The following is a 13546-nucleotide window of genomic DNA, read 5'->3' on the forward strand; positions in this document are numbered from 1 at the left end:
AAAGTTTTATAATTTTCAAGGTCTATCTTTTTAGTATTCAACTTTTACACTCACCACTGAATTGAAACAAATATATAACCCACCAGATATGAATGGGTTCATTTCCACAATAATTTAATAATTTCAAAGAAAGATTAAAAATGAACACTCTCTTTAATATGGTCAGAGCAACAAGAAAATCTCTTAATTTTTGAGGAAGAATTTCTTTCCAGCACTATTTTCTTTTTGGTCACAGTCACCTATGTTATATCCTTTGTAACATCATTGCCATCACCTTTCAATAAATGTCCATCTACAAATTAATTAACTTTGAGACGAATCCCTGGTATACTATTCTTCTGATTCCCATGAAAGACTCACTTTTAAGATACAATTGCAGCTGCCCCACACTGCCAGTTACTGTGTCACACACACGCCTTAAAATTCTGTAATCAGCAACCACCAGGTGCCGTATCGCATTCAGCACACCACAGTCAGTCAATACAGACATCCCCAAACACACCAAGGCTGGTTTTGTCAAATGTTTTATTGAGTGTAGACATCTGGAGTACTGTAAAACATGCATTATCTGTAGATTCAAAAAGGAGCAAGCCACATTGTCCTCACTGTCAAATGTGTCAGGCTTGGCATACATGATGGAGATTAATGAAGTATCATGAGAGTAATATGGTTCCTGAAAAGCTTCCACAATTTGGAGTAGGGTCTTAATCACGTGAAAAGCAAAGCTGTTCACATTTAGCGAACTTGCATTTCACTGGAAGTAACACAGTATTTTAATTTTAAAACAAATAAAAATAATTCTGTTTCTAGAAGATTCCCATCCCCCCAACTTCATTTGTCCCTTCAGTTTTCAGAAATTTTAGTTAAAAAAAACCTCATATGCCTTTTGGAAGTTGTACGTTTATCTGAGCAAAAACTAAAATTTATTTCTTCTTCGGTTGCTGAGGTGTATTAAATTTGAAGAAGATAATATCTCCATCTTCAACAATATAATTTCTGCCTTGTTGTCTGTACTTTCCAGCAGCCTGTAAATAGGAAATATAGAGGAAATGGGTTATTTTACAACTAAATACATAAGGTAAATGGAAGAAGCAGATGCAGAAAGTATTACATTTCTTGGATCATATTAAAAAATATATATAGAGAAAGGCGATAAGTTCAAAACTAGACGTGGAGAGAAGCAAAGTACTTCTGATTTGGGCAGAACTAGATTTTCCATACGTACATAATCATAATGTATTCTCCACTAAATTGATGGTACATAAATGTAATTATACCAATATCATTAAGTTTCATTACATGCTGTTTATGGTACATTTCTGATGTGTCTGCAAACATCCGCAAGTCACTGCAACAAAACAGATCAAACCAGGCAGGAAAAGAAGACTACATATCTAGTTTAAAGCTGCTTTATTTGCTTAAAGAAACTCTTTGGTGATTCTGATGATGCCAAAAAGACAGTTTGCTACAAGGAAAACTATTATCAATTGTAAGGTACAGATTTTACATGATTTCCTTGTAGTTTTTTCTTTAGTCTTGACAATGACCATATATAATGGTGTGTATGAGAATTCATCACGAAGAAGTTTACTGACTAATGGCCCTAGCTACAAGCAGACTCTAAACAGTTGGAACTGCAAAGACATATATTTTCACCACGTGTAAATTAGTCGACAAAGCAACTGATTCCACCTGCTGGTATGCAGATCTAGACATGCAATCTGCCAGTCATTCTAACACAAACAAGCAACAGTGCCAGAGACCCAGGTTCCCCCAGCACAGCACACACACTTCACCCTAAGCACGACAGGCTCTTCAGCATCCGCTCTTAACATTGCATACAACTGACACAGTCCCACGTGACCCCACCATCGACCACTCAACAATGAGGACTCAAGGATGTTTTGGAAAAAATTCTCAAAAGTATTTCCCTTCTGTTGGAATTTATTGAGAACATGAAACCTTTGTCCAACAAGATCAGTACTTCCCTTTGAAAACATTGATAGGAATGTTTAAAGTCAACTGCAATTACACTAATCAGAAACAACAAGCAAAGATCATACATGTGAGGTTAAAATCAACAAACTAGATCACAGAGCCCTAGTAAGCATATTTCCAATTATCCAGACTGCATATAAAAAATAACCTACTAATAATATGTGCTATTAAAATGAAGTTAATTTTGTGTGTGTGTGTGTGAGGAAGATCAGCCCTGAGCTAACATCAGTTGCCAATTCCCCTTTTTGCTGAGAAAGATTGGTCCTAAGCTAACATCTGTGCCCATCTTCCTCTACTTTATATGTGGGACGCCTGCCACAGCATGGCTTGATAAGCAGTGTGTAGGTCCGCGCCCAGGATCCAAACCTGCAAACCCCAGGCCACCAAAGCTAAGCGCACGCACTTAACTGCTACTCCACGGGGGGCCGGCCCCTAAAATGAAGCTAATTTTTAAAAGCCAATATACCCTAACATTCTAAAAGGCATACAACATACACACAAACTCACATGATTTTTGTAAAGATGTGATGTACTGAAGGCCATATGCTACTCATTTTGAGAATCTAAAGCCCACCATTATAAAACTATATAGACAATTTAGATCAAATATATATTTACATGACATATTAATGTAAGTTTATATACTTTGTTACCACTCAAGTTTACTCCTAATTAAAGGTGACAGTGTTCCTTTAAATTCTCTAGAGACCATTTAATCCATTTCCACTGCTATCAGAAACACTGGTTGAAAAAAAATCAATACCCATTTGTGAATCTTGAGTATGTATTAAACAAGACACGTCTAACCAGTTCATTTGCACTTGAAAGCAGCCATCTGTAGAAGCCAGCTTTGCCTAAGCAGATATGATTGCTAATAATGTGATATCCCTGTAGACTACAAAGCCCACACAGAGCTATTCAGTATATAGTTCACAGCACTGGCATTAAATTAGTTATGCTGCCCTGGTGTTAGAAACAGATATATGTACATACGCATATACACAATCTTGCTCTCAAACCCCAAACCTACTTGATAATATGCAAGTAAATATTTGCTGAATAAGAGGGCATAAAGCAATTCATAAATGCTTTATTTGGAGTTCAAATTTTGAAATGTTTTGGAGATTAAAAAACACATAAAATACTTAATGGTATTCTAAACTGAAAAGCCAGAGGTCAATCCTTTCCAATTTACAGTATAAAAGCTCCCAGTCAGTGTTAAGCATTTCTATATGCAGGAAATATTATTTTATTGTATATTATATATAAAGTTTCTCTGTATTGTTAAAGGAAGTATTCACAATTTATATATCTTTTAAGTTTATTACAACATAGATATCTATTAAGGATTGGTAAAACAGGCTTATCACATGAGAGTATAAAAAAGAAGCATCTGATTTCTGAATTCTAGTAACAGAAAAATATCCTTAATCCTCTTTACCTATGAAAAGTATATTTGCTAACATGATGTAGCAGGTTGAAAAATAATCTGAGATTTCTCACTGCTAATTAGTACTCCTGACAAGATTCAATCTCAGTATTTGCATAACTATCTATTGATACAGACGACACCACTGAAAAGTTAATAACTTTGCTTAGTTGTAAACTGTAACTTCTTTCACTCCTTTTCAAAAAACAAAATGGCTCTCATTCAATACTGAATGAATTATACCAAGGTTTCTTCCCTCCTCTTCCTGCGGTTCCAACACTTCTACTAAAGTCTTGCTGTTTAGTATGATCTTTCCAATGATACCAATGAGAATAAACGAAACTTGAATAAACTTTTTCCCATTCCTTTCAAATGATGAATTAGTAAACACAAGAGAGACCTGTTTAAATTCTTTAAAATTTTCTACGGTAGTCTTCAAATACCAAACTAAAGATAAAGAAGCCTTCCTACAACGTCAGTTTAATCACTTGACCTATTTCTATTGATTAGAGATGACATACCTTCAAGATTTCACTAAGTAAAACCCAATAAAGCCACACAAAATTAAGCTTGCAATACAATTTACACTTTAAAAAGTCACTTATTACTCATGTATAACACTGCTTCATCATTAGTGGCTGCAAATCAAATTACACTCATTAGCTAAAATAAAGCACAATTTTGGACCTGCCCTCTAGTGTTGAGAAAGCAAATCAAATTCCCAAAGATCTTTTAAAAAAAAAGTACAACCATGAAGTTTCAGCAAGAACAGGTCTTATTTAACTAAATTTCTTGTCCCTTTCTTTGAATTAATCATAAGCAGATACGTGCTACTTCTATTTCAGATATTCAGATGTAAAAGTATAATTTTTCATTGGCCATCAGTGAATAAAATCTTTGGAGTTATTATAATTACTTAAAACTATTGTACTTTTATTTTCATTTTTAGAAAAGCACCACAAAATTACTGACAATTCACACATTTTAAAAATTATATAAAAGCATGTAAACATCTACAGCTCTTCAATTGGTTTATAGTAACACTAAATCCCGATATATAATTTAAAAGACCGTTATTCATTTTAATCATGAGTATCTCTGTATTAGTAAAAATTATAAAATGTGAAACTGGAAAATAATTCCTTACCTTGACCGCATTCTCAGAACCTTCCTCTTTAAAATCTTCGTATTTCATTACTTCAGCCATAATGAATCCTTTTTCAAAATCTGTGTGAATCTTTCCTGCAGCTTGAGGAGCCTTCGTCCCTTTCTTTGAAAAGAAAGACCAGAGAAAGCTAATTGCATTTAAGATGACTGATTCTAAGTGTAGAGTTTCTTTTCTCTGATGTGCAGTTGGGCTCAACTTAAACTTAGTTTAGCATCAGTTAAGATGTCAGATATACAATTAGTACGTTTTCAACGCTGGGCACTGTCTGTGCAGCAGACTGAGCACAGACACATCAGTAGATATTAGAGAAGCACAGCTCTGTTTTTATTAAGAGTCGTCCACAGTTTTATTGATTTAGATGCGGTGGTCTGGTTTTGGCGTAGGTTTCATTTCGATTTTCTATTCTTCACAGTAGAAAAAAATAAGGATTTTAAAGTAACTTTCAAGCTGAATTATCAAAGGTTTTAAAAAGATAAAAAGCCATGAAAATTTCAGCTCATCTAAAGAACATATAAAAATCAATATATAAAGAGACATTTTAAAGATATTTCCAACAAATCATATAATCTATGTTCAGCAAATAATTTTGAAATTCTCATAAAATTTCTGAACATTTTACATAATACACCCTGCCTCTAACCATCATGAAGGAAAATTCAAGTTGATATAGGAAGAGAAATGTCTTATAATTACCCCATATGTTAAATTACAAGGACATGCATTCCAGGCACACACAACCATGGAAAGAAATCTGGGAAATAATGGTGACCTAAAGGCTGCTCAATAAAGCATGTTAAAGTGATAAGGAGTCTGACACTATAAAGCACAGTTTTTACAATAAAAGATGTATTGGGTTAATATGGCTACTCACTGATGCTTACCTGACCAAATATCCTAGCACATTAAATCATGGATACTTACAATCAGTCTTAAGATAAACCAGCTTTCACATTTACAAGCCCAGAACACGTTATCTTTCCTGCTGCACATACTTAAGTTTGGAAGTTTTAAGGCTTTAAAATATAAAGTAAAAATAAACCCTGGCAATTTGTTTACCAACTCGGATTTGCTTTGACAATATTTTCTAAGTCTATATAAACGGGCCATGGTTAGAAGTCAATCATTTTTTTACAAAGGGGAGAGGAGATAAGAAGAAAAGTGAATCTCACATTCACACAATGCATTTAACATTATGTTGAACTGCCTCCATGCTCCCATCCATATCAAATCAAAGTAAATGTTACAATAGATTACAGTAGTCAGTGAAAACAGAAATCAAAGCAGCACTGAAATTTATCACCTAACACATATTAAAAAAGCATAATAAAAGAATGACTAAGACAGTATTTCTAAAAGTTCTGACATTTTTATATTCTGCAACACTATCTGGGACTACATATATTTTAAAATATTTTTCAATAGTGACTACCATATTACAATATATTTACATTTAAAAGCAAGCCATTACAGTTCAGTTTCTATTGTCCTCTGGGAATAAATTAGTCATTCTTTCTGGTCATAATCAGTGTGCACCGATATTTAAAACACATATCACATTTTTAAAAAAGAAAGACTGAATATATAACATTGTAAAAATAAACACTACTTCTATGAATTCAAATAAAAAAAGGCATGAATTATTACATATTAAGTTTAGCTCTTTGAGCCCAACTGTGTATCCATGAAGAGCATAATGATGTCATATTGCTTTTATTGCTGAAAATGTAATCCGAGGAAAGCAAAGGAGGAAAGAACCACCCGCAACCCAAACAAACTTAGCGAACACAAAATGAAAAGCAACATCAATTTCACTGCAGACAAACCCAGTCACACAGATTAAGCAAGCACAATACTGGTGCGTCTTATCTCTGACCACAGGAGGAGGGTAGACAGATTCTACAGGATGAAGAAATTCAGACTATGTAATAGGCAGAATCAATTGTTACCTGCCTCAATCAATGCCGCTCCACTTTCACTGTTCAGCAGCTCACAAATAATTAAAGTTATCCTGGACAAAAACCTCATCTGTAATGACTAGCTAACCGCCACCATGACAAACTTCAAAGTCAGTGATATCAATCTGAATTCAATAGTGTGGAACTGGATATAGCTGATGAATAAGTATGAATCTTACCCTGATGGTCCATGCACGCACTTCATCTGGGCCTGCAGTGAAAAAGTATTCTAGTTGGAGTGCTGCAAACCCAGCCTTAATGATCTTTGGCAAAGCACTGAAATAAAATGAAACAAATTCACTCAACATATAAGTTGATTGTGCCAGAGATGGATGTAGAGCTAAAATTATTCATTTCAAGCAGAAAATGCTGAAGACACTAGTAAATGACCATTCATCTTTCATAGAACACTTGAAAAGGTCAGAAAGCATATAACTATTTCTAAAAAATCCCTTCTAAAATTGGTTTTAATTGTATTGGTCTGAATATATCATCTTGAATTGTTTACTATAAAAAAAGAAAAATTCGGTCTACCCATTCTATGACTATTTCCCTCTAATATTAATTATTTCCAGGATGTGGGTCATGAAAGCAAAATTATTTCTTGGAAATCCAATGTTTAAACAATATATTACTGTTACTCAGAAAAAATCAAGGCAACTGATTCACCCTTTCTCCTCCCCCACTGAACATGACGAAAGAGTTTTGGCGATCGTTCCTTCTCAAAAATATACATAACTAATACCTATGTTATAATTAAAACACTGTACGGAGATGACAGATGACAGTTAAAAACTTAATTTAAAATAAATCTTTTCACTCTGTCTCATGGTAAAGAAAGGAGAAGATTCCCTCTTTATAATGGTAATTACTCTGTCATTTATTATTCTATCAGCGCAAGCAATTAAATTACTGCAAGGAAATAGTTGATAATAAAGTGTAGGGAAAATGAATGCTAATTAACCTTTGTGTCATGTTCGCTTCCAGATACTTCTGTCTCTCCTCAGCACTCAATTCTTGCAACTTGAGTTCCAAGGCCCCACTAAAAGGAATGACCAAGGCACCTGGGTCATACTTGTCCACCCACTCTTTAATTTTTATCAACCTGTAGACAAAAAAGGGCACAACATTATCTTGTAGTGCATGCATGACTGTACCACATTCATTATTATCAAGTAGCACATACATATTCATAAGAATTGCACGGTTTTATGATGCCATCTTTTTGTGTATAGCTTTCCAAGGTCAAGGCATTAACAGGCAGCAATTGCTTCAGGTATACGCCATAATATTTTACTGTAGTCTAGTTTTACTTTAGCACATTATCTATAGAAACTATTATACAAATATTTTAAAACTTTTTAAAGTTACACTAAATTTGTTCATCATTAACATACGTGCCCTTAAAAACCTTGATTTTAGGACAATTTTTTCTTACTTTACAAAGTAAAATTTTAAAAAGCAAAAACATAAAGTTTCATTTGTATAGGAATCACACCTAAAACTGCCAGCTAATTTTGAAGAAGCTTTGACAAATAAATAATTTGTTCACCAGATATGCGTATGCCTGGTTTCACTTCCTTCTGGGACTAACGAGAGCCTATAGTTGTCACTGGTTTTGAGGGAGATTTTTGCTAATCAAAACAAAGACGTCCAGCAATACAGATTTACAAACCTAGTTGACTGGTGTACACACCAGTCTTACGAACCTCACTTCTGTAGGATCATAAATAACAGAACTATAGAGGAAATAAATTCCTTTACTCGAAAAGCGTTTGGAAAGACAAATTGGTTAGGAAATTGATACCAAGTGTTACCTGAAAAGAAGCTATTAAGTGACTTTTTCTTTCTTCCAAAGCATGAAGTATTTTGACAAAGTAGTAGTCAGAACATAAATGAAATAAGTATAATGAATATATTAACCGGGTTCTGATCCTACCACTCTGCTAGCTTCTTATTCCTGGGCAGGTTATGAACCTTTCTAAGCCTCAGTTTCCTCATCTATAAAAATGGAGATAATAATAGTATTTATTATACTGTAAAGAACCTAGAAAATAATGCCTGGCATATAGTAAATGATAACAGTAGTTACTATTATGAATTTTCATTCTCAGATAATCAGAGCATATATGCTTATGATTCTAGAATAGTTTAGTATAGAATCGAATATAGATTTCATAGAAATTTATATTAAAAAGTTTTATGTATACCATAGTCTTACATAATTCCACTAGCCTCCCATATTTAGACTGAGATTTTAATAGCTATTGTGATAAAAAAAGCTGTGGCAGGAATCCTTTAAGTAATCAATGTAAATGTCACTTTAGGGGAAAATGAACACAAGAGCTAAACTGCAAGTTCATCAACACTCACCTATTACAGAAAACGGCAGGGGATCCGAGTTATCAGAAAATTAAGAATATGGCCTACTAAGTAGGATTTAGGATGGGACAAAGGAATGAAACATTCACATAATAGTTTATATATCTTTGTTATACAAGGCTAACCTATAATTTACTTATTTAATATGTTACCAGTGTTTTTTGATCTTCATAATATTTTTTTCCTTTTGGTCACATCCTAAGGGAAAAAAATAGACCAATCCCTAATAGTTATTTTGGAATAAAGTATGTGTCTTTTAAAATAGGAAATCCAAACCAGATATTTTCTTATCCAAAATTATGAAGGACAGGTTAAGGAAAAAAAGGAAAATTTAAATTGATACTTCTGCCTATAATAACATTACAAGATTCTAAGTTATTTCATAGACTTACCCTATTCAAACAAAAGTGTATATTAAATGTTATCATCAATGGTTTAGTAACATAAGTTTATTATACAAGTCAGAATCAAATATGTAATTAAAAAAAGATCACACACCAAGTACAGATTCAATGAAAGTGAAATAGAACAAGCCCATGTAAAAGGATAATATAAAAATATCATTCACATTTTGTTTCGTAAATATGGTCAACATAACTAATAAAACCAGAACTGTTATGAAACAACAAGATAAGAAATAATTACTTTGGCTAAAACATCAATTCAGAATAACAATAGTGCTACCCTGTCATTTTAACAGCCTTTCCTGCAGAGTCCTCAGAGGGATTATTTGCATTCCTCAGGTGTTCTATTGTACAATTCAGATGAATAAAGACTTACAAATCATTCCTCTACCGCCAATGTGAGACTTTGATCTGGTGAATACACCATTGTACCTTAACTATAATTGGCAAAAAACCTGACAGTGTAGAGCATCACAAGCTTAATAACAAAGGAGAATATCTCAAAGTGTTGACAGATGATCTTCATAATGCAGAAGCAGAGCTGGTACATTTTAGCAATAAATGAGCACTGAGGTCTAAAGGTCTCTAAAGTGACTGACATCAGACCTGCTACAGCCTCACTAAAAGAAAAAGGTACCGTAGCACTCTCCGTAAAGTGAGTTAGGCTCTTTGCCTGCAAGCTTCACTTTTGTGACTTTCACTGTCATAGAAAACACAGGGAAGATGAAAAGTGAGTTAGGTTCTTTGGCTGTCTGCTTTACTTTTGTTACTTTTACTATCAAACAAAAATAAGAAATGTTCCAAAGTGATTTTTAATTACATATTTGAAAAAAGCCTTGAGCAATTAAAAAATATGACTCGCCTTCAAGATTACAGACTAAAATACATAAAATATATTTACTAGGTCTGAGGGTTACAAAAGTGTGATAATGAGGCCAAGATCACAAGTTTGAACCCCATTGGGACCAGTTACCTTTTGCAGAAAAATGTCTATTCTATTGCTACAAACCATACCCCAAACTATAGTTAGTCATCTCAAAAATGTGTGCTACCAGCACACGAGGGATATGGAAAATCAAAGTTGAGCTCAGTACCACTACCAGAAAAACAATTTCAAGTACATTGTGTCAAAGCGACTGAATAATAATCTCCATATACAAATGTTAGCAAATGTTTAAAGAAAATTATCCTACCCAAATTGTTAGTGACCAAGATAATAATGATAATGATGATGATGATAGTGTCATAGAATATAACATTATATGAATGGAGAAGAAACAGTAAAGATAATACACTCCCAAGAGATAAACTGTAAAGACTTTCATAGTATTCATTTTACAAATTTATATGAACAGAATAGTGCAAAGAGATCCATCCTTCTCTTGATAAGGAGCCAGAGCCATGCTGATTTCCCCAAAATCTTACGAGTGACAAATGGAAAGAAGAACCGCCATTAGTTATATTTTTCTCCCTGGTAATGATTCCACAGAAAGGGGACAAAGCAGGGACAATCGATTTTAAGACTAAAAGGGAGATGCTTTGAGATACACTGGTAGGTTATGATCTGTTAGATGCTTTGGCAGAATGAGATCTTTAATATAAAATTAGTATTAGATTTCTAAAAGATCATGTCTCAAATTTACCTTTGGTCTTATAATCTGACCTTCTTAGCCAGTCTTGAAATTCCAGATTCCATAATTTGATTTTCCCAGGGTTAGTTTACATGGTTCTATTTCTTTTCCCAGACACTAATTTTATTTCTAAAAATTCTATTTGTTGCTCTTTTAAATCTACCTGCTCTTTTTTTTGGGTAATATTTTACTTTTGTTAAATGAATTCTTAGTCCCTTTCAGTGTTTTAATCAGATTAATTTAAAGTTCCTTTCAGATTCTCTAATTACTTCTGCTTTCTTGGGTATAACTCTATCCCTTACCATTTGGCATCTGCTCATGAATGACCTCTCACCACAGTTGGTTCCTGTGTATGTGCTGTGTTGTTTTTGGGTGTGTGGTCATTTGGTAACAGCAGTTATGTTCCAAGGGAGTTTGTGGTTCCCTGGGTTGTTATGTCTCTATGGGATCATTTTGTGGTTGTTTCTTCGAGGGAAGGACCTATGGAGGTGGGCTCTGGATCATTTTAGGGCTCAGTGTTTCTGCACTAGGTTATTGGTAATGGAAATTAAGGCCCGACCTCTTATAATGCAGTCCTAGTCTCTAATTCCCTAAGAGCAACAGTTTGCTCCCTTGTCCAGAAGGGGTGGGAGTGGAAGGCATTTTTCTAGTATCTGATCTTGGAAAGGATAGCTTTTTCTAGCTTTACGAGAGAGACTCGTTCTAGCACCCATAGCCTGGGGCCCATGCCTTGACTCTTATTCCTACACGGACACCAAAGTGTCTAAACCATATATAAGCTTACTTTTCCCTGAGGGCCTTACACTGCTGATTTCACTCTCTACTGTGACTTAGTTTCCTCTTTGTTTTTGGCACCTAGAGAATCCCTTTTCTTGCTTTTAAGTCCTGCTGTGTGTTCTAAAAATACCAGATCATCATCAATACCATCCTTTTCTGGTGTTTCTATATATTAGGAACTAGAAGGGAGCTTCCTGTATTGGCTCAGTCCACCATCTTCACTGGAAGCTCTCCATATTGGAATTAAATTCTCCACTTCATTGTGTCTTAATCTATTCTTTTCTACACTTCACGTCCGTCTAGCCATTCAACTACACTCAGCTACTCAAATTCTAACATTTCCTAAAAATCCTTTAAAGATGACTCAATCTAGCACTAAAGCGAAGTTATATTACATTTATGACATCTTTGCTGAACATTAGAACTCTCTCAAATATGCTTATTCTATTTTGCAACGTCAAAGTATATTTAAAATCTTTTAAATGGATACATATAGTAATATCAGGTCCTTATATACACCATATATAGTTTTCTGTGTGAATCTAGGTCTCAACTTAAAAAAAAAATTAACAGTAATCTCTTGCTTCTGACTGAATATAACTGCTGGCAAGAACCATAGGTCAATATTCAGAAAATCATGTAACTTACACAAAGAGAGATCCAGGGCAGGTTCATTCAGCGACTTAGCATCATTCAGTCAATGTTATTAAGGACCTGGTCTTTACTAAGCTAGATCCCCATGTTGTTCATGGTGTGGACATACCATAAATCCAGGGGGTACTGATAAACACTGAGGTTATTTCTAGTCTCCTCCCTTGTAGATTTACTCTCATCTCTATTAAAACTGCTCAGAGTCCCAAAGAATGACTTTAAGATATCACATTCCTCTTTTCCATTTTCCAAACATGACCGCTGCAAATTAATGTCAATTTACACTGTTCTAAAAAAAAAAAAAAGAGTAAGGCTTATGGAAGGTAAAGTTATTGCGTTAAAGATGACATAAACATTATTTATTAATCCAGTTATTTTACAGATAGCAATAAATAATACTGGAAAGCTGCACTAAAGTTAATATCACAACAATATACAAACTGACATATATACCATAAACAATATTCACTCAAGGCCAAAAAATTTGCTCTAGGAAATCTAAAATTCCCCACTCTTTAAAATTTAAAATCTAATAAAGTTATTAGAATGAGGTTATTAAGGAAGTCAGTGGTGAAAAAAGAGGGAGAAAGAAGAAATACAAAAAAAGTAAATTCTACTCTAATTGATTAGTGTCTGGAAATCAAATTCTTCTGCTAAAAGAGACACCCATCTTTGATGTAAGTAACAGACCTCAAGTTTCAGTGTTCTTGTCTGACTTCATGGAGTTGTACAGAATACTTACAACTTTGCTCCTGAAAGTGTGGTGGCATCACTTGAGTGCTTGTTAGAAATGTACAATCTCAGAATCTGCATTTTAACCAGATCCCCAGGTATTTCATATGCATGTTAAACTTTCAGAAGCACTGACTAAAGGACTTTGACAATAAAAGCACTTTAACTGAAAGTATGAAAAGGTCTGGGATAACTCCACAGACCAACTGATAACTAAGCAGATGCTGACTATCTATTTTGCTGATAGAAGAGGAGCAAGAATAATAGAAAAATTCCTGTTTACATCTCCCAGGTTCAAAACCAGAAGAAGAAAAAGTCACTAAATTTCAGGAAGTGTAAGGAAAAGGTTTACTCTGAATCCCCTGCAACGAAAAGAAGCTTCGGGTTCACAGTAAAAATAATTAGTATAGACAGAATTA

At 34.1% G+C, this 13546-nt stretch overlaps 1 protein-coding gene across 4 annotated transcripts in view; it reads right to left on the minus strand.

Moving 5' to 3' along the window:
• Positions 1-508: 508 nt before the first annotated feature.
• OLA1 (Obg like ATPase 1) overlaps positions 509-13546 on the minus strand; it is a 164065-nt gene continuing 151027 nt past the window's right edge. For all 4 annotated transcript variants that reach the window (XM_014846610.3, XM_070508126.1, XM_014846612.3 and 1 more), the window contains 4 exons: positions 7515-7655; positions 6730-6826; positions 4575-4697; positions 509-1025 (listed from right to left, as the gene is read on the minus strand). In XM_014846610.3, the coding sequence (XP_014702096.1) occupies positions 924-1025; positions 4575-4697; positions 6730-6826; positions 7515-7655 (463 nt within the window). In that variant the 3' untranslated portion in view covers positions 509-923. The remainder of the gene's footprint in view (positions 1026-4574; positions 4698-6729; positions 6827-7514; positions 7656-13546) is intronic.

The sequence above is a fragment of the Equus asinus genome, chromosome 4, assembly GCF_041296235.1.
Source record: "Equus asinus isolate D_3611 breed Donkey chromosome 4, EquAss-T2T_v2, whole genome shotgun sequence".
NCBI lineage: Eukaryota > Metazoa > Chordata > Mammalia > Perissodactyla > Equidae > Equus > Equus asinus.